General features: G+C 44.3%; 1 protein-coding gene across 1 annotated transcript; it reads left to right on the top strand.

Annotated features, from left to right (window-relative positions):
• Nucleotides 1-4,481: 4,481 nt before the first annotated feature.
• LOC306697857 (septin-2) lies at nucleotides 4,482-21,633 on the top strand. The gene is made up of 11 exons (XM_079161933.1): nucleotides 4,482-4,532; nucleotides 4,950-5,049; nucleotides 5,143-5,229; nucleotides 5,631-5,754; nucleotides 6,907-7,041; nucleotides 7,189-7,306; nucleotides 17,628-17,729; nucleotides 17,960-18,105; nucleotides 18,295-18,378; nucleotides 18,479-18,536; nucleotides 21,443-21,633. Exons 1-11 carry the CDS (start codon nucleotides 4,506-4,508, stop codon nucleotides 21,506-21,508), a joined length of 1,047 nt encoding a protein of 348 aa, XP_079018059.1. The 5' UTR covers nucleotides 4,482-4,505; the 3' UTR covers nucleotides 21,509-21,633.
• Nucleotides 21,634-24,092: the final 2,459 nt, after the last annotated feature.

Raw genomic sequence — 24,092 nt, 5'->3', positions numbered from 1 at the left:
ATCCCTACGAGTACCAGATTTATTCTGATAACATTGTCCGGTTTGACATTTTATTTACTTAAACTCACTGTATGCTGTCGGTCAAGTAAATATGTCTGCCCTCACTAAACGTAGGCATAAAGAGGCTATGATTACCTCAATTCAGGCCTGCAACTAACACTTGTGCTCCTAGTTGAGTAACCTGTCATAACAATATAAATTCAGCTGAGAAACCATTTATTGATAAAATAACTGTATTTTAGGAATTTCTGCTTCTGGCGACTAAAGCCAATAAAAAGACCTGAAGGTAGATCATCACATTGAGGCAAAACATTCTGGAAATCCCCAATTGCTGTAAAGCAGTCCTGTGTACCGAGGTATAAACGTTATAATCTGTTTCTATAGACACATTTATTTTGTCTTTATTCATTATTATCTTATTGCTCAACCCTAATGTCTACATTTTTTTTATCAAAATCAATTGTTTCGTATGATAAACGAACACAAAAACTTCCAAAAGCACAGAGTTGACATCTTCAAATTCCTTGTTTTGAGTGACCAACTGCCCCAAAACAACGATACTTACTTCAACATATCAAACTATACCAAGAAACAAGCTCGAACTTTTAATTGTCTTTTAAGTCTCTGATCAGGAGAAATCAATTTAGGCCTGAGTTCTAATCAAGAAGAGGGATTTGTGTCGTGATTCAACACTTGTTATTCAATCTGTCATTTTTTTTATTCATTCATTTGCTATATTCTCACATCCAAATGCCCATTAACAAAACATACAGATTCTATCACCAGGAACGAGCATGGAGACTAACCTTTAACCGCACCACAGTGTTAGTTTCACTATTAATCATCGATGCAGAGTCCCCCCCCCCCCCCCCACCTTAAACTTCATGGTACTGTACAGCAGCTGTGTGAGTAGCACAGTGTTATGATAACATTTTGCTGCCGTACGACTCCCACTTGTTTTGAGTCATTTCCTCCCCTGTCCCCATCATCATAAACGGCCCATCCTGTGCTTTAAAGTGTGTGTGTGGGTGTTATAACCTGTCCTGCTGGTTTCCTTATGCTTGAAGGCTTTTTCATTCCGTGTATTGTGCCCCCCCCCCCCCCCCCCCCCCCCCGTTTCTCCCTGGGCTCGTACTATAAAGTGTTTCTAAAACCATGGCTTAAAAAACAGTATCATATTTTTTATTACTGTCTCCCACCACTACTACCTTTTGGTCCCCAAGGGGCTACTTGATTACAGTCAAGCCCCCCCCCCCCCTGTTTATGTGCCAAACATCACTTCATTATGCTCGCTACCTCTCGGGTCCCTTGTTGCCGTGATCAGTTGCCAGTAAATTACCGTGGTTTTTGTGTTCGTGCCACACAGTTCACAAAATCTCCACGGTGTGGAATTATTGTTTCAATGTTTCCAACGAGAGCAGAAAGACTTTAAACCACGGGGAAGTGGGTTAACGGGCCCTCGGCTCTGCCCGTCAGGAAGGTGAATAGTTCTACCAGCCTTGCTGCTGCTGCCCCTTCATGGCTTCCCTCCAGTCAATAAATCAACTGTAAATGCATTACACGCCAAGCACTTTAGCTTTACTAAGGTGGCATTGTTTTTCCCTGTTTGGCCCAAACTGTTTAATCTCCCCCACGTCTGGGCCCGTTGATGGCTGTGTGTGTGTGTGCGTGTGTCCGTGCGTCCGTGCGTGCGTGTGTGTGTGTGTGTGTGTGTGTGTGTGTGTGTGTGTGTGTGTGTGTGTGTGTGTGTGTGTGTGTGTGGTGTGTGTGTGTGTGTGTGTGTGTGTGTGTGTGTGTGTGTGTGTGTGGTAAGCAGCTCAGCAGCCCGGCCGATTAAATGGCCGTTATTAAGAGTCTTATTGAAGTGTACCTCCTGCCTTGTCTGTCCTGTAGTGTTGTCTTTGTGATATTACAACTGCGATATTGGAACGCTTTAATTAATCTGCTGCCGGGATAAACGCTGGTTCCCACAGAGCCTGTCGAGGAATAACACTTGGGGTGTGTGTGTGTGATACACATGGATACGCCTGTGTGGGCCGCTACATTAAATGAGACGTTCATTAACAATGAAAGCACATTTATTATCGTCTTCGTCGTGTTTTTAGGACTGAACCTAATGTTTGAGCCACGGTAGTGTTGTGGGTATAGGAATTAGGTTGTTTAGTCAGTCCATCGCTTATTTATTTATTTATTTTTGCCACGAGATCACCGTGCACAAATCCACGATGATCCCCAGAGGATGAACCCCAATTACTTTTTTTTGGTGACTTTTCCTCTCTCATCCCCAGCAGCTCAGTTTTCACTCATCCAATATAATTTCTCAACACCTGTTAGAGTGATTGGCACATATTTTACGAACAGATTCATATTCCCCAGAGGATGCATCCCGATGACTTTGGTGATCGTCTGAGTAGCACCACCAGATCAACATTTTATGGTTTTAAGAGAATTCTTTTCGACAGCTTTTGTATGACGTGTCGGGACATTTGGGACACACATTCACGTTCTTCACACGATGAATTTTGATAACTTTGGTTATTCCCCGACATTTCTATGCAGCTCTGCCTTCAGGTCAAAACGATGGTGAAGGACGGTTAACATTGGGAAACAATCAGGCTAAACAATGAATCATTTGGTCCATGAAATATCAGAAAATTGTGAAAAATGTCCATCACACTTTCCCAGAGTCAAGGTTGACAAATTCAACTGTCCCAAGCCCAAAATATATTAATTTTACTATCATAGAAGACCAGGCAATCCATCAGATGTTCTCATTTTAGAAGCTAGAACTAGTACGTCTCGGTATTTTCTGCTTTTAAAATGACTTAAACAATTCAAATAGTTTCAGATTTCACGTTTTTATAGATCAACTAATCGATTATTGACTAACTGTTTCAACTTGGGTTAAATTAGTGTCATAATACAATTTTGCGGTTTCTGTAACATTTATGTTGGGTGCTCATTCTTAATGTAAGTGCTTATAATTAAACTAGATTTAACTGGGTTAACCTTTTGACCCTGCAGCCCTCCAACCTGGCACCCCAGCCTCCCTATGTTATCGGTGTCTCCCCCTTGCTGTCCTGCCATGTGGTCAGGGGTGAGGCACGTGTTCTCCCTCCTCCCCACAGCTGAGCTGCCCTGTATAGGAAAGGCTTCAGGAACCAGAGGGATAAACAGCCATTGTTCTCCCTGCGGGCTCGGTGAAACCACCCTGTCAGTATGAGAGATCTCTGCCCACTTTCATGTAGATGCACACAGAGCCCCCCCCCCCCCCCCCCCCAAAAAAAAACAAACAAAAACCAGATCAACAACTACCATCTAATGGATATAACGGTGTGAAATTATTCCCAAAGTGTCCGCAACTGTGCGTTTGTCTCATGCCAAATAGCAGAAGGTCAATCCAGATTCCCATGCCCCCCCCCCCCCCCCCCCCCCCCCCCCAACTACCATTACATAACCAGAGTGCATCTCTGTTTGGCAGCACACGGCGGCCTGCCTCGTTCTAATGCTTATCACACTCCACCTGTCAAGGGCCAGTGTGTCGGTGATAAAACGGAGCCTGTTCTTCCTGCTCCGTCATTATGTAGCTAATTTATCAAGCGGGCTTGTTGCTCTGTCGTCTGCCCGGGGTCATCGAGTGGGGGGGGGGTGTATGCAGGCATAGAGGACAGTTAAATGGTAGTGTGGGAACACCCTTTGTTGCCAAGGGGCACTCAATCTCTGCTCCTTCAGCGTGATGGTGTTGAAGAACAGGGTGGTCGTCACGGCAGCCCGAATAATGACCGTCGTGAAGCCGACTCCATGTGCAGAGTTGTTACATTTTACAACATACATGTCCTGAGGTGGAGTCCTCTTTTGTGATTCCTGCTTTAAAACAATTAGCCACACGTCATGGAGATAATATGAATGAAGATTTGTGATGTAAAGAAAACTACGGGTCCTGATGTCTAATCGCTCTGTCGTGGCCGTATGGACGTCTTGTTAGGTCAGGTTTAGGGTGGCCGATACAACGATACACATTTATAGAATAGCCTTCATGCAGAACAGCTTTGTAGCAATGTAGTGATTTCTTTTCCTTTTGTATGATTTAATTTAAATAAAGACCCATTTCTAGCATTTCTGGCAAAGATTTGATTTTAGCTTTACAAAGAGAGCATCAACAACCGGTTCAGAGCAAAGCCCCTGTGGTAGCAATAAGTAAGCAGCCATGGCAGCTAAGAAAGTTATGTTGTAATGTTGTAATGCAACATATCGGGGCTCAGTGGATTCCTTATGTCAAACCTAAACAGATTTACTTACAGCAAAGCAGCTTAATTACAGAAGTCGTTTATTTATTGAATTCTCGAGAAAGATTTGAATCAAGATGCCTGGATGAAGTGTTTTCTTGCTGTTGGCAGGGAGGAAGCTACGCAAAGCTGTTTTTTTTTTACGGTGATTCATCTCATTTCATTCACCGCTTTATCTCTTCTTTTTCCCCGTCATCAGACATCCAGTAAGCAGCAGCGATGTCTCAGTCTGGAGAGAAAGGGAAGGTGAGTAACGGGCCCAAATGTCCCCCACACAACACACCCTTACAGAGTATTCAGGAGGGGTTTCTAATAAGGCAGCAGTGATTAACACTCATGCTGCTCCTAATCTCATTTACACACACTCGCACAGGCATCCAGAGAGGATATCCTGTATACAAGTGTAAGTGTTCAGTGCTCAGGCTTTATTGCCTTTTGAAACGTCTCAGCGTTGGGCATCATCATCATTCTCACTCGTACATGCTCACTTGCACCTTCGCACACCTAATAAAGTTATGGAAAATTGTAAAACGTAGTAAATCACATGAAACTGTATCTACTATCATTGCATGTTTTTGTGACTGTTTCAATACTTCCTTATTCATTTGCAGCTCCTGACCTTCATTTTGAACAACTTGTATGTGTTTTTTGTGTGCTCTGTAGTTCCCAGATGCAGCGGGTTATGTCGGGTTCGCCAACCTCCCGAACCAAGTGCACCGAAAGTCCGTGAAAAAAGGGTTTGAATTCACCCTCATGGTTGCAGGTGAGTGATCGCTCTTTACTTTTAAAAGCAGACGACATGATGTCTTTAGGGAATAGAGCTTTTAATCTCCGTTCTCTCTCATTGTTTTTTCAGGGGAGTCTGGTCTGGGCAAATCGACGCTTATAAACAGCCTGTTTCTCACTGATCTCTACCCTGAACGCTACATCCCCGGTGCAGCAGGTACACACACACACACACACACACACACATACATACACAAATGTGCACACTGTAATAATAGAGAAATGTCTGGCTCAATGTCTCCAGCAGCGCATTATTTCAAGAGGAATGTTGGGAATGCCTGAGTCTCAAACTATGACCCTGCCCCTTCTTATGACTTGACTTAGGTTAGGACTTGTTCTGGCTTGAAAACAATTATCCAGGCCCTCCCTGGTCTGTGCAGATAAGGGAGAAAATAAAGCGTAGGTCTTTTAGATGACAAAACCCATGATTTCATATCCACCTATTTTGAAGCCTGCGGCTGCAGCAGATGCTGCGTGTCAGCACTCAGCTCGGGCAGGATTTTAAATTCCAGAAGCCAACCGTTAATTGTTCCTGTGCTTCCACTTCCGCTTCCTCAGAGAAGATTGAGAGGACGGTGCAGATCGAGGCGTCGACTGTGGAGATCGAAGAGCGAGGGGTGAAGCTTCGCCTCACCGTGGTCGACACCCCCGGATACGGCGACGCCATCAACAGCCAGGACTGGTATGTTTGTGTGCGGAGGGAGGAGGGAGGAAGGAGGAAGGAGGAGGAAGGAGGAGGAGGAGGAGGAGGGAGGAGGAGGAGGAGGAGGAGGAGGAGGGGGAGGAGGGAGAGGAGGGAGAGGAGGGAGGAGGAGGAGGAGGAGGAGAAGAAGAAGAAGAAGAGGAGGAGGAGGAGGAGGGGGGGAGGAGGAGGGGGAGGAGGGGACGAGGGAGGAGGAGGAGGAGGAGGAGGAGGAGGAGGAGGAGGAGGAGGTGAGAACGGCTTGGGACGTGCTTCCTGTACCGGCGTGCTCTCTCATCCTTCCCCTCCTGTCCTCAAAGACTCCCTTTCTCAAGTTTCATCCCAAAAACTCCCTCTCCTCCCTCTGCATTCCCTATGTCTAGATTTCCTTCAGGTGTGTGTGTGTGTGTGTGTGTGTGTGTGTGTGTGTGTGTGTGTGTGTGTGTGTGTGTGTGTGTGTGTGTGTGTGTGTGTGTGTGTGTGTGTGTGTGTGTGTGTACTCTCCCGACGAAGGCTAACAAAAAGGACACCTGCGAATGAGATGAAATGACAGAAACAACCTGCCCTTTGCTTTCTCTCTGCAGAATATGTCTCTTGTCACCTTCTCAATAATAAGATAAATTATGTTTAAAAGTTAATAAATCAAGCTTCTGCTTCAGCATATTTTCGACACTTTAACTGTACATATATCAGTTAAATAATAAAGTTATATCAATTATTTTAACAGATTTAAAGAACTACTGAACGCATGGTTACAATGCATGCTGTAATACACAACATCACAGGTTCAACTTTGTTGCATGTCGTCTCTCCCTCCCCCTCCCTCCATTTCCAGTCTGCCTCTATGCTGTCATCTGTCTAATAAAGGCAAAACATGTCATGCTGTGCTGCTGTCTGCCCAGAAGATAATTTAATGCATTCATCAGTTAAACTTTGTCTTTATCACACCAGCTCAGTAATGGACACAAGGTTTGAAAGTAGCATATATCCTGTTTTTTTCTGGTGATCGGAAACAGATCACTTATTACCGATATAACAAGATGTCAACTTTTCTGCAACTATGCAAAGTGCAGCTGTAATTTAACGGTTATTTGGCGTGATTTTAAGGGTCTCCGCCTGTCTCTCTGCCTCTCTGTTTGTCTCCGATGTCAGCTTCAAGACCATCATCCAGTACATCGACAATCAGTTTGAGCGATACCTCCACGACGAGAGCGGCCTGAACCGAAGGCACATCGTGGACAACAGGGTGCACTGCTGCTTCTACTTCATATCTCCGTTTGGACACGGGTAACCAAGCACATTGAAGATTACCTTAAAGAAGTCTATTCCTATTTCTCTCTTGTCCCACCCCCCCAAAAAACATTTTATTTCTCAATGTTTTTTGACTGTGTCCTCATTGTTCTTTTTCTATTTCATGATCTCTTTCTTTGTCAGCCTGAAGCCTCTGGATGTGGAGTTTATGAAGGCCATCCACAGCAAAGTCAACATAGTCCCGGTCATTGCCAAGGCCGACACGCTGACACTGAGGGAGAGGGACCGCCTGAAGAGGAGGGTGGGTTTTGACGTCCACACACACACAAACGCACACAGTTTATATCTATAGACGTTCTTTCTACGGTATAATCATCTTTCCCCTGGATTTGATTCTTGGCACAACGATGTTGCCAGGATGTTGGGAATTTTGTGTGCTTGTTTTTGTCCCATCTACAGTTATATGGTTTATCCATTAGAAAGTGGGTCACTGGATGATACGCTAACAATAGCAAAAAAACAAACACCCATCCATCCTCATTGACAGCCCGGTGTGTCAGACATCCGTGTGTTCATGCACGTGTACTTCCTCGCGTAATTGTGGCGATTCGCAGCGTGCGCCTTGTGTTCTTGATGAGACGGCCAGCCAGCCAAGTACAGGGAGGGTCGACATGAGGGAGGAAACGTGAGGGAGGGACATGCGCAGGAAGACAGCGTTGTATATAATATAGGGGCAGCACATTTCATACACGTCTCGACCCATCCCAGATACGTCCTCTTGGATGTGACCCAAAGAGTCTGCCTGCCTGCACGCTCCTCAGCTTCCTGCCTCACAGTACTGCAACGCAACACAACTGATAACCTCTGCTCCGCTCTACTCACCTAACACCTCCAACTTTACGAGCAAAAAATGCAACAAACATTCTTTGACTTTTCTCGGTTTCACGTTAATATAAATCGACTGTTTTTGGACATTTTATAGGCAAAACGATGGAGTAACCATCAGACTGACTGTAATGGGAAATGCTCATCGGTTGCAGTCCTAGTTCAGGGGAAAAAATAAAATTGCAGGCAGTGAATGGGCTATTGTTGCAAATGACTGCTTTTTAATTGGAAAGCCAATGCCCAGACCTCCCACCTGCCTCTCATTGAGGTCTCGGAGCCGGTGGTCTGGCAGGGTGTCAGGCTGACCGGAGTCCAGCTCGGCTCCGTTCCCCCCTCGGCAGCGAGTCTGCTTTGTTCGAAGGCTCCCGCAGTCGGAGTCCTCGAAAATTGCTGATGCGGCGTCCCGGAGAGACAACAGGGTCGCAGTCTCAGGACGCACACGGTGAATTTCTTAAGACGTCAAGATTTCACCTCATGAGGACAATACAATAACTCGGTAACTCCCCCTTATTTATTTATTTGTTTATTTTTCTTCTGTAACACAAGAACATTACAGAACGGACATGAACGTCATGTTTATGGATTACTTCATATTCTTTTGGTGAAGCATGGTGACAAGAAACATATTATAGTGACATGAACATGGAAGACAGACGTAAAGAAAGACATACAGGCAATAACATAAAGCATCTATGATGACGTGGTTAATGAAATGGTAAGAGTCCGGGAGTATAGATTACAATTAGGTGTGTGTGTGTGTGTGTGTGTTCATGTTCGTATAAGAGGCAACAGTATAGGTCAGAGTAGTCTATGACGTGTGGTGGAAAGACAAAAGATGGAATTGTTTCAGTGGTAATAATTAAATATAAGCTTCAACAGCAATATTCTCAAGCAATAATAATAAAAACCATCATAACAGTTATGATTACATTGATTTAGCAATTAGGTTCGAGGCCAGACCGGGGCAGCCGAGAGGCCCCTTACTCTGTGTGAACGTTGCCCCCAAACATCGAAGGTGAAATTCCTCCGCTGCGTTGTCCTTAAGGGACCTTCCCCGTTGAATTGTGCTCCGCGGAGCTGTTTTGTGTTTTGACCTTCCTCAAACCTTCGGAGTGTTCCTCTGGCACTTCAAATGAACAAAACCGTGTTTCCTGCCACCACCGCCCCCCCCGACCCACAGGCCTGTTGGCTTTCTGACCCAGCTGGCAGAGCAGAAGCCGTAGACACAACTCTTGTTTAATTTTCTTCGTGTATTTACTTTTCATTCCGAAAAAGCATCGTATGCTGTAACAAAAATAATGTAAAGTAGGCGACAGCAGTGGAGCAGGAAATGATAAAAAAAGAGAAGTGTGTCAGCGGAAATAGAGTAACAATATCGCTCCGATCTGACCGACTTACTGTAGAACTGTCCCACTATCTGTCCAACAGTTTGTTCCCATGCTCCGCTAAGTGTCCCCTTAACAGACATTTCCCGCTGCACACTAAGGAGCTGATGAGTTCAGCAAAATGGACAAACTCACGCACATGGTCCCACACACATGATAACTTCCCAAATCCATACGTTTTCTATTCCAAGCAATTAAGAAATCTTGCTTATTTCTAAACTATACTCATACACAGTAAAAAGAAAACTGGTACTGGTAACGGACACACGCAAAAAGTTTCATTTAGTTTGCCTGTATCTAATGAAAGCGAGCTCCTGGACAAGTCGTTATTGTCAGGAAATACAGAGGGTTAATTGAGCCATCTGCCCCACATTTAGAACCAGCACCATGTGTCCCTAAAGAGGGCATTTTATCTACTGTTTGGACATACACAACGTTTATCTCCATCTCAATCTGTGCTTCTGTGCAGTCTGAAGTTTTAGCCAGTAGCCCTGATTTAAAGCAACAGAACCGGCTGCATTTAATTAATATCATTAACTCCTGGCTATTTCGCGGCAAGGGTGATTAAGAGACATATTTTAAATTACCGCTAAATTCCTGCTGGTGATACCTGAATATGTTACCGTGTGTAACCTTAAACAGGTTTGGAACCTGGATGTTCTTGCACATGCAAATACCAGCAAAGGGATCACTGCGTCTCATAGCTGTGCTACGACCGAAACTGTACAGAACTGTATTGGTGTTCCTGTTTATTAAGAGAAACTACTCAAGAAGCACACGTGCACAGGACAAATGAGACCGCCATATCTCTAAATAGGTATCTTATTTCATTTTCACGTAATGTATTTAAATTATTCTAGGGCTTTTTACAAAAACAAAGAAATGGGGCGTGACATCAGCTTATTCACTCATTTCCTACAGAAGTCCTATAAAATGCTCTCTCTCCGCCTCGAACACACTGATCACAGTAGTCTGGTTTCTTGCGTGCTTGTAAACGTAGTCGTTGTGAACGCTAAGCGCCGCAGCAATGCTCATTCGTCTCTTCAAGTGTCTCTCAGGAGAACAAACGTATTCGCTGGTTCGATCAGATTAGCTGAAGTGGCTCTTAGGTATACGTGCCTACGGGTCCTCCCATTCAGTCGCGGGCCGCCAAGAAGCTGCCACAAAGCCCCGGTGCTGGAGGATGATTGATCTCCCCCAGCATTCCTCCCGCAGTATTTATTCGTTTCTTTTCTTTTCTGAAGGGTACTTTCTCACCGTTTTGAAACCGTTCCGTCCCTTTTCTCCTATTATTAGGGGGAAGCAGCTTGTACAGAACAATATAAGTTTCCTGCTATGTGTCGAGACTGTTCCACTGACGAGACACAACCTGCTGGCCCTCTTCGCGGCTCAGGCTCACGGGACAAATCATCCAGCTTTCGTCCTCTTGGGTCTGCTCTCCTCTCGTCCGGTCCTTCCTCTCCTGGCAGCGCATCATTCTTCCGCCTCGTACTTTTCTTCCTCTGCCTCTTTGTGTGTTATTTGCTCTAATGCCAATTTCCTTCACGGGGTCGCTGCGGTCTCAAGCTCATAAGTTGCCCCGAGGAGGGTATATTGAGGGACTGATCCTCTCAGTCTGGGACCTTTCAGTCATATCCTGTGCTGGGCTTTAGTCTCAAACTGCTTCACTGGACTGTTTTTCTGTTTGAACTTGGAGGAACCATACAAGGCTGGTTTAGACTGGAATCCTGATGGAGGCAAACATCTTACAAATCCCCCCCCCCCCCCCATACAATTCTATCACTAGAACAATTCATTGGTTCGTCAAATGGCAGAATATCAATCCGCACCCTCATTTAAGTCACTTTTGTCTCAAGATTCTCCAGATCCGGCTGCTCGATCGTGAAGATGTGCTGCTGTTGTGTAGATAACTGAATGTCTTTAGACAGGTAGTCAGAAAACAACATTTGGCTTTAGTAAATAGTGTAATAATTGAGATAATAATCCACAGATCAATCGCTAATGAAAAGAATCATTAGTTGCACCCTTACTTGATTCAAGAATTGGATTTTCCTTACTACTAGTTAATATTATTATTATTTCTCAGGGTAAATTGGGCCAAATATTTGTATAAAATTCAATGTGCTTTTTGAAAACGGGCATCATTAATGTAAAGTATTTGAAATAAGTTGTAAGTACATAAAAAAACACTGGTTAGGTTGCCGCTCTGAGAAAGTTGTATTAAACCCTTTTTATTACGATGAAAGGTCAGCAGATGCCGACCTGAAGCATTTTTGCCACAGACCTGGACCCCAATATAAGCGGTATCTCTTCTTCTGTGCCAAGACTAAAGGCTCAGAACCCCGTTCCTCCTCCGCTCTCTCTCGCACAAGGCGGCTGACGATAGTTCAGCCCTCTGTCCTCCCTCTGTGTCCTTACTCATCTTCCTTATCTCCTTTCCTCACCTTTCTCAGCCTCTTGTCCTCTCCTCACTCCTGTCACAGTCCCCCCCCCCCCCCCCCCGCTGTGTGAACCAGCTCTACGGCCCCATCGGGACACATTAATCGGCACCGGACTGCTGCTACCGTCACCGGATCTTTACAAAAAACAATCGCAATAACAGAAAGTGAAGCAGTTTAAACAAAGAGGCAGCTGATCAATGACGTGTAGTTCTAAGCAGGCGCCTCATGAGTAAAGGTTGAGTGGTGATTACTTCACTGTGTGTGTGTGTGTGTGTGTGTGTGTGTGAGAGTGAGAGAGTTAGTGTACAAGGCCCCGGTCAGCTTGTGCCCCGTCCTTTTTCCTGCCAGTGTTTGAAACACGAGGACATATTTATTTTTCTGCCCTCCAGCAGTCATTGTGCCAGGGCATGCTCCACGTCTCTGCAGATTTCTAAAACAATAAATATGTGCTTTTCCCTCCTTCAGCGAGCCGCTCTGTCACACGCTTTCATCTGTTCCCAAGTAAAGAAAGTACAGCGTGAAAAGAGCAGGTTTCCTCGTCGACAGGGGTCGAGCTGAAACGGTGGTTTCCGGCCGCTGATGGGTCACCTCTTGCTGTTGGAACCTTTTTGAATACCGGACCAAGTCACACAAAAGCCCCGATGTGTGGTTGAAACACTGAACCTGCACCGTCCTCTTGTTAAATCTCACGTAGATACAAGATTACATGAATAGCCGCATTGTTCCGCCCCGTGCTCTTTGATCAGAGCAAGAGGTGGGTGGTCTTAACCGGACTAATACTTCACCCCAGACAATGGGAGTGTGGGTGGGTGGGTGCTCGTGCATGCAAGCGTGTTGATCACCATAACTTATATGATGCCTTCACATTGCCATGGTGGCGGGGACAAATCCAGCTGTGCCCGCCCGGTCCGTTCCAGTCTGGACCGTCCACTCTCGGCTTCTCAGACTCTGACTGAATATAACTGGAATGTGTGTGTTTCACGCGCATGCATGCGAGCGTCTTTAATCCTGTGAACAGAAAGGTATTGTTTGCTGCGTGTCAGTGCTGTACTTGAGAAAGGGGGATGATGTTGGAAAAGTCCAGGGGATTTGCTCTGGAGGTGGTTCTGAAGGTCCATCCTCCATCCGCGGTGATCCTCCGGCCACCTGGAGCTACAAAGCTCCACGCACGTAAACTCTTCTCCTACTCCCGACGCCAGATCATACCGGTTCTCTTGCTATGTGTGTGTAAAAGTGTGTGTGTTTGTGTAGGAGGCTGGTATGAGGTCTAAATCCCTCCGACCCCCCCTAGCTCAGGTATTGTTGGGGCTCTCTCAACCCCCCCAAGACTCCCTGCAGGCAGCAGAGAGCCGGTTAGTCGAAAGAGATTTCCTGTCAAGAGAGAAGCATTTGTTCTCTCGTGCCTTAAGGTTAGCGAATCAGTTTGGAAACCAAAGAATAGTGTTAGGAATCAGCTTCTTTCTTTTTTCTTTTCATGGTGCCAGACCTCTCTGTTGTTTGCGATTGAGGTTTGAAATATGAATTACAGTGACACACAGCTCAATACTCTCTAATTATTTATATTTCTCTGCAGATTCACTTGAAAGCCACATTGAATCCTCGTCTGAGAGACTAAATCATAGTTTTTTTTATTTAAATAGTGAACTCTTGTTTTGTTGGCAGAAAATGGTGACGCAACCTCTTGAAACTTTAAACGTTTTTCTACCCCTCTGGACTTCCACAACTGGAGCTGCCGGTACTCATCGCAGCATTTAAGTGTGTTGGCGCCTTTATTTCATGTGGGAAGATCCCACAGAGTTGGTAATGTACAGTTTTATGAGCCGGACAGGTGGAATTCATCAGGGCGTTTGGGCTGAACTGAGACAGGCTGAAGCTTGATGCTTTATCTGCAGTGGAACAGTCTGTAAATGTTGGCAGCAAATATGAAGCTCAAGGATTTTTTACACTTGTTCTCGCACATAAAGCGACTGATTTTGTGTAAAATTGAATTATTCCTGCTTGCTTTCACACCGCCCCCAAAATAATACCATAATCCACATTCCTGAGATGTAAACATGAAGTAATCGGAGTTTCCCCTGAAATATGTGTTAAGTTGATGCGATGTATCACTCAGTTGTACTTACTAAATGAATGGCGTTTGTTCTGCTCTTTTTTTCACTCTGAGATTAGGTATGATGCTAGCTGGGGTGGTCTTTGTGTCAGAGGTCACCTCCACCATAAATCCCCATGGATATGTAGAAACTTGAAGTCTGTGAGTCCACAGTTTATTCGCTAAGGGTGATTGTGAACAGCATTTAGGAGATGTGAAGCAGCTAAAAATATCACATCACATCTACAGTGACACTGGAACAGTGTTGGATACCGATAAGATGACGAACTAAAACGCTGCTTCACCAAATGCTACTTCGGGTAGTTTAACCGTCACCTCGGCTGAGCCGTAACCTTTCACCGTATTACTACTGAATGCTGCTTGTTGCTGGTCACATATCGGGTTAGCTCTTTCCTCTGACGTGTAAATTGGACTTAGAATGTGCAAAGTAAGCAGTCCTTTGATTCACCGATACGTAGACGCACAGTTGGACCCACGGGGGCTCTCGTGAGGGACAGAGAGAACACTCTGATTAAAACGCTCCTCACCATGACCGGGATTTTCCTTTTTAATAAACTCAGCGGTCTTGGAAAAAGAGGGGCCCCCTGTCCCTCGAGGTGGTTTTCTCAGTACGGCACAAGTTTTCAAAAGCGACCGAAGGCTCCAGCAGATCTACTGCTTCTAACGGCAACGACGCACCGCTTCCTCCCCATGGCCACTGTTCTAGGAGCTGGCAGGCAGCCGCGAGGTTACATAAACGTTACGTAAAAGTGGTCCGGTCCCTCCGAATTCCTGATCCTTGCTCTTCTCAGTCAGGGTTGATTAGTATCGTTTGATTGTTTTGTGTTTTGGAAGGGTTTTTTCTCTCTCTCTCTCTGCATTGTTGGTACAAAGCTCTGGGACATGTTTCTACTTCCAAGTATTGTTCTCTCTGTTTGAGAGTTTTAGCTCAATGGATACACCAGGCCAGGCTCAGCTGAGTCTCAATCACACTGCAGCTGTATCACTGCTGTGTGAGCTCGTGCATGCGGTTTACCTGTTAAACGTCGGGACCACAATCCCCCTCTTTTGTCTTCTTTGCTCTTTGTGTTTTCTCTCCAGCGGCTATTTGTTTTCTGCCAGCGTCGTTTGTCATCGCTTAGCGGGCGATTTGAGTCATTCATGTTTTTCGTGGTTTTTTTTTTTTCTTGTGGGGAAAGAACCAGTCACGAAAAATATTATTCCCGGCCTCACGGGTTGACGCGATGAAACGGCTGATCCCCGTAATGATGGCTTTGCGCCCTGTTTCGTTATGATTGGAGGGCTTCGGTCAAACCTGCTTTGCGGTTGCAGAAAAAACTGCTTAGCCATGCCCCCCCCCCCCCCCCCCCCCCCGTTGTGTAATTACATCTATGTATAGGCCTGCGGGTATGCTATATTTGGGGCGACACATAACCGCCACTGTGTATTTTCTATTCCTAGAAGTGAAGCGAGCCCGACTGTACGCTGAAAAAACACATGCCTCACCTACAAACTGTGTCTCATTTCGAACCCGTTTTCCAGCGGCCTCCGCCCCTCTCACTTATCACAACTGCCCGACATGATGGAATCACTTTTTCCACCAACAATGTTCCACATTCGGAGATGTGAGCCAGAAACGCAATGCGCTAAATCTTTGCCTTCCTTTTACAATTAACACTGAGGCCTGTGAGTCTTGCGTGGCATTGTTTGCGTGCTGCCCCCGACAGCATCGAGTGGACCTGCACGGCCAACCATAACAGCACAGGGAGGGGGGGGGGGGGGGTGTATTACAGCCCAACAGGATGGTCATAAAATCAAAATGGCTCCCACTGCCAACATCTGTGTGCCAAGGAAAATACACAACTTTGCAGAATATGGGGAGAGAGACTGGCGTAACATCAGGGATCATGGCCTACACTGTGTACAGTAAATCAACAGGAGAGACTACAGGGATTTGGAGCAGGCAGTGATTTTTGACATCCCATGATCCCTCAGAGGTCTTGATTATAGGTGTCGGGCCGTACTAAGCACACGTTGCCAAACGGATGAATGCAGGTAAACAGCCATTTAGCAGCTTTAGGCTCACCGAGGTCTGAGAACACATGATGGCAGACAACGGACTCCTGTTCACGTGATGATCAGATATTGTTTCTGGATATTTAATGGTAGTTTGCGTTCATTAAATATATGTTTTTCTTTGTTGTTCATTTAACTTTTTGTTTAGTGATCTTCCAGTAAAAGTTTTTTTCCTGTTTTAATCGCATTTCATTTTTTTGTCTCAACCTCATCTGCTCGTGTGACTGGATTTTTTTGTTTCTTTCATTTTTTTGTTTCTTTTTTTTCCTGCCATTGTGTCACTTGTGTTTATTTTCCCACTGAGTGCAGAGTTTCCCCAAAAGTCTTCAAGCTCATGCCCCACGAGAGCGATGTTTACCTAGCGCGCTGGACGGATCTGTAAGTCGTGTGCGTTTTTAAGGGGAACGCTGGAGGGAGAGGCTCCGGTCCTGAGTCGCACTCTCCTCCCGAGTCCTGCGAAGCCCTGTTTGTTTTTGGATCTGCCGCACAACAATGAGCGAGTCTCCCTGCGCACGCACACGCACACGCACACGCACACGCACTATCTCGCATACAGAGCTCACTGAGAAAACAAGCAGCAGCCATAACAAGGGGCTCAAACAGGAGCTGAGCTCTGTAGGAAAACCTGCGCTCACTTCCCAGGCTCCTGGCTGACTGACCACTGTCCTGTTATACACTTCAGTACATGAAAGTCTCTCCCCCCCCAAAAACAACAAAACAAAACAACACTTGACATTTTTTGGCTCCCTTACACAAGACTACATTGTGGATTTAAATGTTCTGCTCTCGGGGGGGGGGGGGGGAAAAAAAGAATAAAATGCAGCTTTGATGTTTAGAATAATAAATACTGACATCTGTCCCAGAGGTAGCGGGGAAGAAAGCTCCTATTGTTTCAACTTGTTTCTCCACCGGTCGGCCCCGTGAATAAAGCAGGGTGAGAACCTTCTGACTCCGAAACACACACACACACACACACACACACACACACACACACACACACACACACACACACACACACACACACACACACACACACACACAGGCCGTTATTATTTTTTCACCTGTCTACCCTTTCTGTCTCACCCCCTCTTGTCCTCCGCGGGGGGGCTTTAATTAAATGTGTTGCTGCAACAACTGGCACTCGCTCGCACCCTCCTATTAGTCTATAGGGCGCTCTTACTTTCTGTTGGGTCAGAGCGCCAGCTGTTATTTTGTCCATATGACTCACAGTTTACAGTTTTATAACGCACATGTTTTTTTTATATATATATATATATATATATACTTTAGATACATTACAGAAGGCTGTGTCACGGGGGAATTAGCTGTAGCTTTCAGTGATTTTAGGTCGCGGTTATATTGTCAAAGTTTTATTAAAGTTAAGAATAACTACAGTACAATTACAAGAACATAACATAAGCATAGTATGGATAAAGTTAGAATACGATATACATTATGAGCATCTACTACACTAAAAATGAAGCGTGTAAAAGATATTTCCAAGGAAAGGGGTCCTTGGTGGCTTTGACAGTGAGGATGTTTGACTGTTTTTTGAATGAAGGGGCTTTCTCGATTGCTTTCCGGTCCGTTCATCATCGAGATTGTTCATAGAAAGTCGAACTGACCCTCTGCAGGTTCCAGCGGTGGAGGTTTTTCCACGTGCAGCGGTACACCTCGGGAGGTCGCGATGAGGTCACGACCGCTGCCAACTCACCCCGTGTTTTTCCTCCTGTTCCCACCACTCAGATCCTGGACGAGATCGCAGAGCACGGGATCCGGATCTACCAGCTGCCCGATGCCGACTCCGACGAGGACGAGGAGTTCAAGGAGCAGACCCGGGTCCTGAAGGTGAGAGCGAGAGAGAGAGAGAGAGAGAGAGAGAGAGAGGCAGGCAGGCAGGCACATGCGCTCAGCTGATGCTGGAAGACACAGAGCTACGTCAGACACTTCCCTCTGCTGGTTTAGGGATTCGTCCTCACTTCACCCCCCTTCTCTCCGATACCTTTATTTTCCACATCCCCTCCTCAGACTTTGTTTCTTTTTGGGGATCCTCTGACCTTTTTATCTCCCTCTCCCAGGCGAGCATTCCCTTTGCTGTGATTGGCTCCAACCAGCTGATCGAGGTGAAGGGGAAGAAGATCCGTGGCCGTCTCTACCCCTGGGGAGTCGTTGAGGTGGAGAACCCCGACCACAACGACTTCCTCAAACTACGCACCATGCTTGTGTGAGTCTCCCCCGGCAATAACAAAAGCTTAGGTAATAGGATACTCGGAAGGAAAGTCTTTTAAAAAACTTTCGACAGAACTTCATCCTCATTAAGCTGGTTTTACATCCACTAATGAAATAGTTTACAGCGAAGCTCTACTGCCTCCCAGTGTGTGAAGAAAGGATCGCATGTCTTGTTTCGTTGCAGGACCCACATGCAAGACCTCCAGGAGGTAACCCAGGATCTGCACTACGAGAACTTCCGCTCGGAGAGGCTGAAGAGAGAGGGCAGGTGAGATGCTGGCTCTTTTCATATAGCTCTCTTCAACAGCACGTTGAGCCGCTCTGTGTCGAGCAAAGTTTTCTGACCGACACGTTTTGGTTCTCTGCAGGGCTGTGGACGAGGACGAGGCGGACAAAGACCAGATCCTGCTGCAGAAAGAGGCAGAGGTAAGAACGCACACGCGGCTTCTCGTCTCAATTTGAGCAAAAATGTGTCTCAGTCGATCCAGCAAGTGGATAGCTGTAAATACAGGTCTAAGGGGGTATTAGAGATTGGTTTATCACTGAAATATTTCCTTTTGAAAACTTAAATAAATTCGTCAAAAGTATTTCGTCAGGTGAAATATGGCTGCATGCTTTGGTAAATGACAAGGTGTAATGAACTGTATCTCGATTTCAGTGTCAAAAACACTCAAACCACAGTAACCCATCACGGAGGGTAAATGCAGACTCACCCTGGCTGTGCAGAAAAACTGCTCTGTCATCTTTGTTGTACACATGGCATCGCAACACTCTACCACAACATTATGGCCCGACTGGCTGTCAATCCTTAAGTGTGACTCAATGTTAGAAAGATAATTTATTATCGCGCTGCTATCTTCCATATGTATTGTTTACATTTTGGGAGCCGGCAAGTCCCCAAGCAATAACCTGTTTCCTGATGGCTGTTGATTGGCCTGTTTGTGTTGCTGCTGCGGTGTACCCATAGTGCACCTCAGTGAGCGGGCGGGCGGGCGGGGTCCAATCAGAGCTGTTTGTAAACAATGTGCCCAAGGTCAGGATATGCCATCACTTCCTGCCTGGATGTCCTGGCCCAGTTTTATGGTGGGAATGACCTCAGTTCTGTGAAGAGACAGCGGCCCATTTGTTGTCAGGGTTCGGACTGGGAGGACAGATTACTAGCTATTGTACTTGTATAATACCAACTTGTCCTGGAATACCCGGAAACCCGTTGAATCCATTTTCCCGTCTTTGAAAACACATGGTAAATGCATGTCAATGTACAAGTATTCCAAAATTCTTCTATTCTTCTGAGAATGAACTACTAATTTATTCACCAGAGCTCCCAAAATAGATGACGTTGCCATGAAAGGGCTGAAAGTTATGATCAGGATCATATTTACGTTCAAACGGTAGTTCGTGGACCAGAATATTTTGAACAGGCTGCTCTCAGTTATTTTGTTGTTTTAAACAAGTCAACTTGTTTGCGTTGTTCTATGATCAGTTTTTCAACATTTCTAAACACGTAAGAGATGATTCCATAGATAAGTTATATAGATATATATATATATATATAATATATATGAAATTAACCTTATTTTACAGGGTCCTAGTTTGCTAGGAAGGAGCTGATAAGTAACTGTTGTTTTTTTATAAAGGTTCCTTGAAAAAACGGTATTTCATCCTCATTACACTGTCCAATTATGACACTAACAATATATTCATTCAAATGAATTGGGAGTGTCAGTTCACAGCAGGTAAGCTGTCAAATTTGGCTCCATGTGTAGATGATAATTACAAGCAAACATACAGTTTAATAAATATCATAAATAAACTTTCCAACAGAAACTGAACATTCACTTAGGTTTGAATTGATCCCAATGTTTGCAGTCATTCAAATGTGAGTAGTTCAGTAAAAAAACAAACAAAGAAATTTACAGGAGCCTTAAAATAAGGCGTCACCCATCATCCCTTCCCTGGAAGTAATCGTATCTGATTTTATTCGTGTCAATCCTGGATTTAATATGAAAAAACATAATGAATCTATGTAGAAGGTCAAAGTAATATTCAACTTAAGTCGTCGTAGATCTGGTCACCTGGACTATGCCCTCACATTTCATGTTTTTCAGTCAATCTTTCACCTTAAATTTCAAACCAGCGGAGGAACAGCTGCGACTTGAGACCTGTTAGTCTTCAGCTGCACATGACTCTCTACTATAGATCCAGATTAAATTCACACATCCATGATATTCCAATCATCACACTGTGGTTGTAATGTGGAGTACTATTCTGAGCCACAAGATGGCGACAGACGTTAAAGAAAGCTACGGGAGAGTTTATTGATGGCTTTAAAAGCTTTACGTCCTCATTATCCTCGTTATAATATCATTCACCCATTGCTGCCTTCTCATTAACATTTCAACAATTATTAATTTAATGTTTGACAATGATTTTATACTTCATTAATATTTAAACACTTTCATCACAACTGCTGATATACATTTAGATTATATGATATTACGTATTAAAACGTATTGACTGTCTCTTCATTTGATTGAGTGATGACCATCTGTTTATATGATTTATTTACAGTAATGTAGCAGGTTATCTTGCAATAGCAAAGAAATCCTCCAGGTATAACACTTTAACACTACTTCAAGTGGAAGTCCTCAGGGATGCTTTTTCACTTTGGTGATGTCTTTTCGTGCAAAGTGATCCTCGTCTCGTTGCGGTCACTCAGCGCGTTTTTCTATTCTGAAGTTTGTCTCTTTATAGATTGCACTTCCTGTCTTGTTCAGTCATTGTGGTTGAAAGACATGTTCTAAAACGTTCACGCTTTCTGACCCTTTAAGAACACAAACATCTGATTGGTCGAACCAGAAAGTGTAAATTCATATTCACCATAACTGTTATTGGTGTAAAAGGCAGTTGGTGAAATATTTTACCAGCATGGAAGACAAACTAGGAATCCTGTCAGTTCTTTACAAAAACAACCACATTAGATGATATGAAAAACGTATTGTCGCAAAGCTGATGCTGTTTCTCTCCGCTCATGGGAAGTTGACATTTTTGTGGTTTTAACACAGACAGCGACGTTATGCTAATGAAGCGGATCATAAGAGCAGAGTTCTGTTGAGAATAGACAGACACACATTTGCTGTTTTAAGCTTTCGGTTTGACTTTAAAATACACATTAGGCCACATTAGTGTGGAGAGGTTTAGGGGGTCTATATAAAATGAATAAGTATGTTTTATATATATGTATATCATTAAAGTATTTTTGAAATGTGTTTTCAGATATATCAATCAATTAAGCGAGGGAACTTCACTTCTTCTTTTTCTTCTGTCTGTAGCTGAGACGCATGCAGCAGATGATCGCTCAGATGCAGGCACAGATGAAGAGGAAATCAGACGAGTGAAAGAGCCGCAGCGGAAGGGAAACGCCGTGATCCCAACCCCCCAACACACACACACACACACACACACACACACACACACACACACACACACACACACACACACACACACACACACATATTCACACGCACACACCTGGTCCTCTGAATCCATCCCCGCAGATCCACCAGGAGTCCAGATATCCAGGATCACATCATCTTTATCTGCACACCACCACCTCGTCTTCTCCTTCTTCTTCTTCTTCTTCCCTCCAAACATCCATCCATCAGCTCTTCAGGAGATTCTCAAACATCTTATCAAGACTCCTCTTACAATCCACATCTAGATCTCGCTCATTATCCCGTCTTGTGTGTGCCAGTTTTAGTCTTTGATCTTTAGTGTGACTATACAGAGCTGCCAGTGACACAGTGGTACTAAGAGGTTGTGCCACCACACTATCGTGTTTACAAATATATATATATATATATGAATTATGCATTTGCCATTAATTTTGCCATCAGGTTAAGATTGTTTTAACATATTTTAACTTAAAAGTAGTTTGCTTCTCATGTTTTTTTATTAGCTCACGAGTGATTCGGTGGCCCATCCCCGTTACCGCTGGATGGTTTCACACCTTCAACGCTTCAGTGTGATGATGCAATAACTATAAATATTACCACAGTGAACTCTTAAGTGTGCTTATGAAGGAGGTGTAAGCTGTCCATGCAGAGAACGAGGAATGCTGTTTGTCCTTAATCGTGTTAAAACTAGAAACCTTATTTTGTAGCTACAACACTACAAACTTTAATTCTAGGTGGTAGTATTCAAACTAATACCACTTTGTTTTAAAGAGCAACAACAATCTTTAAGATTTAGTATCATGGTTTAGTCGAATATAAAGGGTCATTTTGTTAATATATATTTTTTGTATTTATCATCAAGAGCTGCGCGATCTTCAATGTCAGTGCCAAACTACAACCACGGACTGAAAACTAATCCCACTGTTCAGTCCAGGGACTTAATGTGTCCTCATCTGCTTCAGTGGTGTCATTTAATGTGTAAAATGTTCTGTTTGTACACGACATGTGCCGCCTTTCACCGTAATGTATTCAGGCCCATTTAAAAGTCAAATACTTAAATATGTAACTGTTATCTGGGTAAACGCCTTCCAGCCTTCTGATTAGCAGAGCCATCAAACATCCATGTGTTGTTGAATATTTTGTTTTCCTGTCTTTTGTACGCAAATCTGTCTGTTGAACTTAAGACATTATTATTATTATTATTATTATTATTATTATTATTATTTCTTAACCATGTTTCAGTAGAGACTTGTTTTTAGGCATAAACATTTTTTTTTTTGTATTTCTCTCCAAAATAAAATGTCTTTAAAGAAAAGAGAGTTGACATGTGTGACTTTTGAATTCCATGACATGTTTAGCGGTTATTAGTTGACAGTGGAAAGTCTTCTGCCCTTTATATAATCCTTGCTGATATGTGTCTTTTATTCAGTTTTGTTCCTAGTGTTTTTGACTTGACACATTTTATAAAAAAAAAAAATGTTTATTGCTGATGCTAAGACCCAGTGTGAACTCGTAATTGAGTGAAACAGATGAAGGAACCCTGCGAGAGCTTCAACTCGACTCCATGCTTGTACTTAGATACATAGATACTTTATTCATCCCGCAAGGGTCAATGTGTTCGCTACAGAGCAAAAATATATTTAGGCAATCAAAGTAAGAGTAAAAACATATATATATATTAAGTATAAAAATACACAATATAAACAATAGAAATAGAGTAAAAAATGTGAATATAAAAATAGCACAATATACAATGAAATAGAATAATATGAATTAACTAACTAAACAGTAGTGCAAAGATACAACAGACAACAGTGTAGCGGTGTTATAGTCTTGTGAATGATTTGGTTAGAGGGGATTTATTGTACAGTCTTATTGCAGTGGGCAGGAATTTGGTAGGTTATAGCAAAGTCTTCTTCGGGGTGTTATAAAGTCAAATAGAAACCCTCGGAATTAGATGGATGTCAGTGAGGTTGGTTTGGACCCTAAACCCTCCTCGTGGCATCTCGTGCGTTCACTTGTAGGGAAACTCTGCAGCGTGATTGGCTGAGTCCGTGTGGAGGAGGAGGAGGAGGAGCTTTCACCCGTCATCTTCGGCCCGCCCTCCTGCTGTCCGTCCGGGGCTTTGGAGGCGAGGCGAGGGGGCCGCTTTCTGAGAGCCGTCGCTTCGGTGAAATCGAGGGAGGAGAGCGGTCAACATGACGGCCAACATCCGGTACAAGAGCCGCATCCCGGTTAAAACAGGTGAGCGTGCTTTATGTTTTTACACGTTATTTAATTTACAGCAGTGTGTTTTATTGAGAATCAACGCGGTGACTGACATCTTCATGTTTCTGTCTCCCTGGGCGTCGCTCCGCAACCCTGCACCTGCGCCTCCTCCTCCTCATCCATCCTGTAACGGCCAATAGAGGATGGCACAGAGGTTAGAAATCCTTTTTTATGTATTTATTTAAGCGCTGGTGATAATTCATCCCCCCCCCCCCCCCATAAGGTGCGTTGTCACAATACAGCCTCGCGCTGAACGGCC

This window comes from Pholis gunnellus (assembly GCF_910591455.1).
Source record: "Pholis gunnellus genome assembly, chromosome: 6".
NCBI lineage: Eukaryota > Metazoa > Chordata > Actinopteri > Perciformes > Pholidae > Pholis > Pholis gunnellus.
Note: the sequence above shows the minus strand (reverse complement) of the source record. Positions and strands in the feature narration are given on the sequence as shown.

Coding starts and splice junctions, on each gene's coding strand:
- LOC306697857 (XM_079161933.1), top strand. CDS start 4,506: ATGTCTCAGTCTGGAGAGAAAGGGAAG. Junction 7,307..17,627: donor GGGACCGCCTGAAGAGGAGG/GTGGGTTTTGAC, acceptor CCCACCACTCAG/ATCCTGGACGAGATCGCAGA. Junction 17,730..17,959: donor AGCAGACCCGGGTCCTGAAG/GTGAGAGCGAGA, acceptor TCCCTCTCCCAG/GCGAGCATTCCCTTTGCTGT.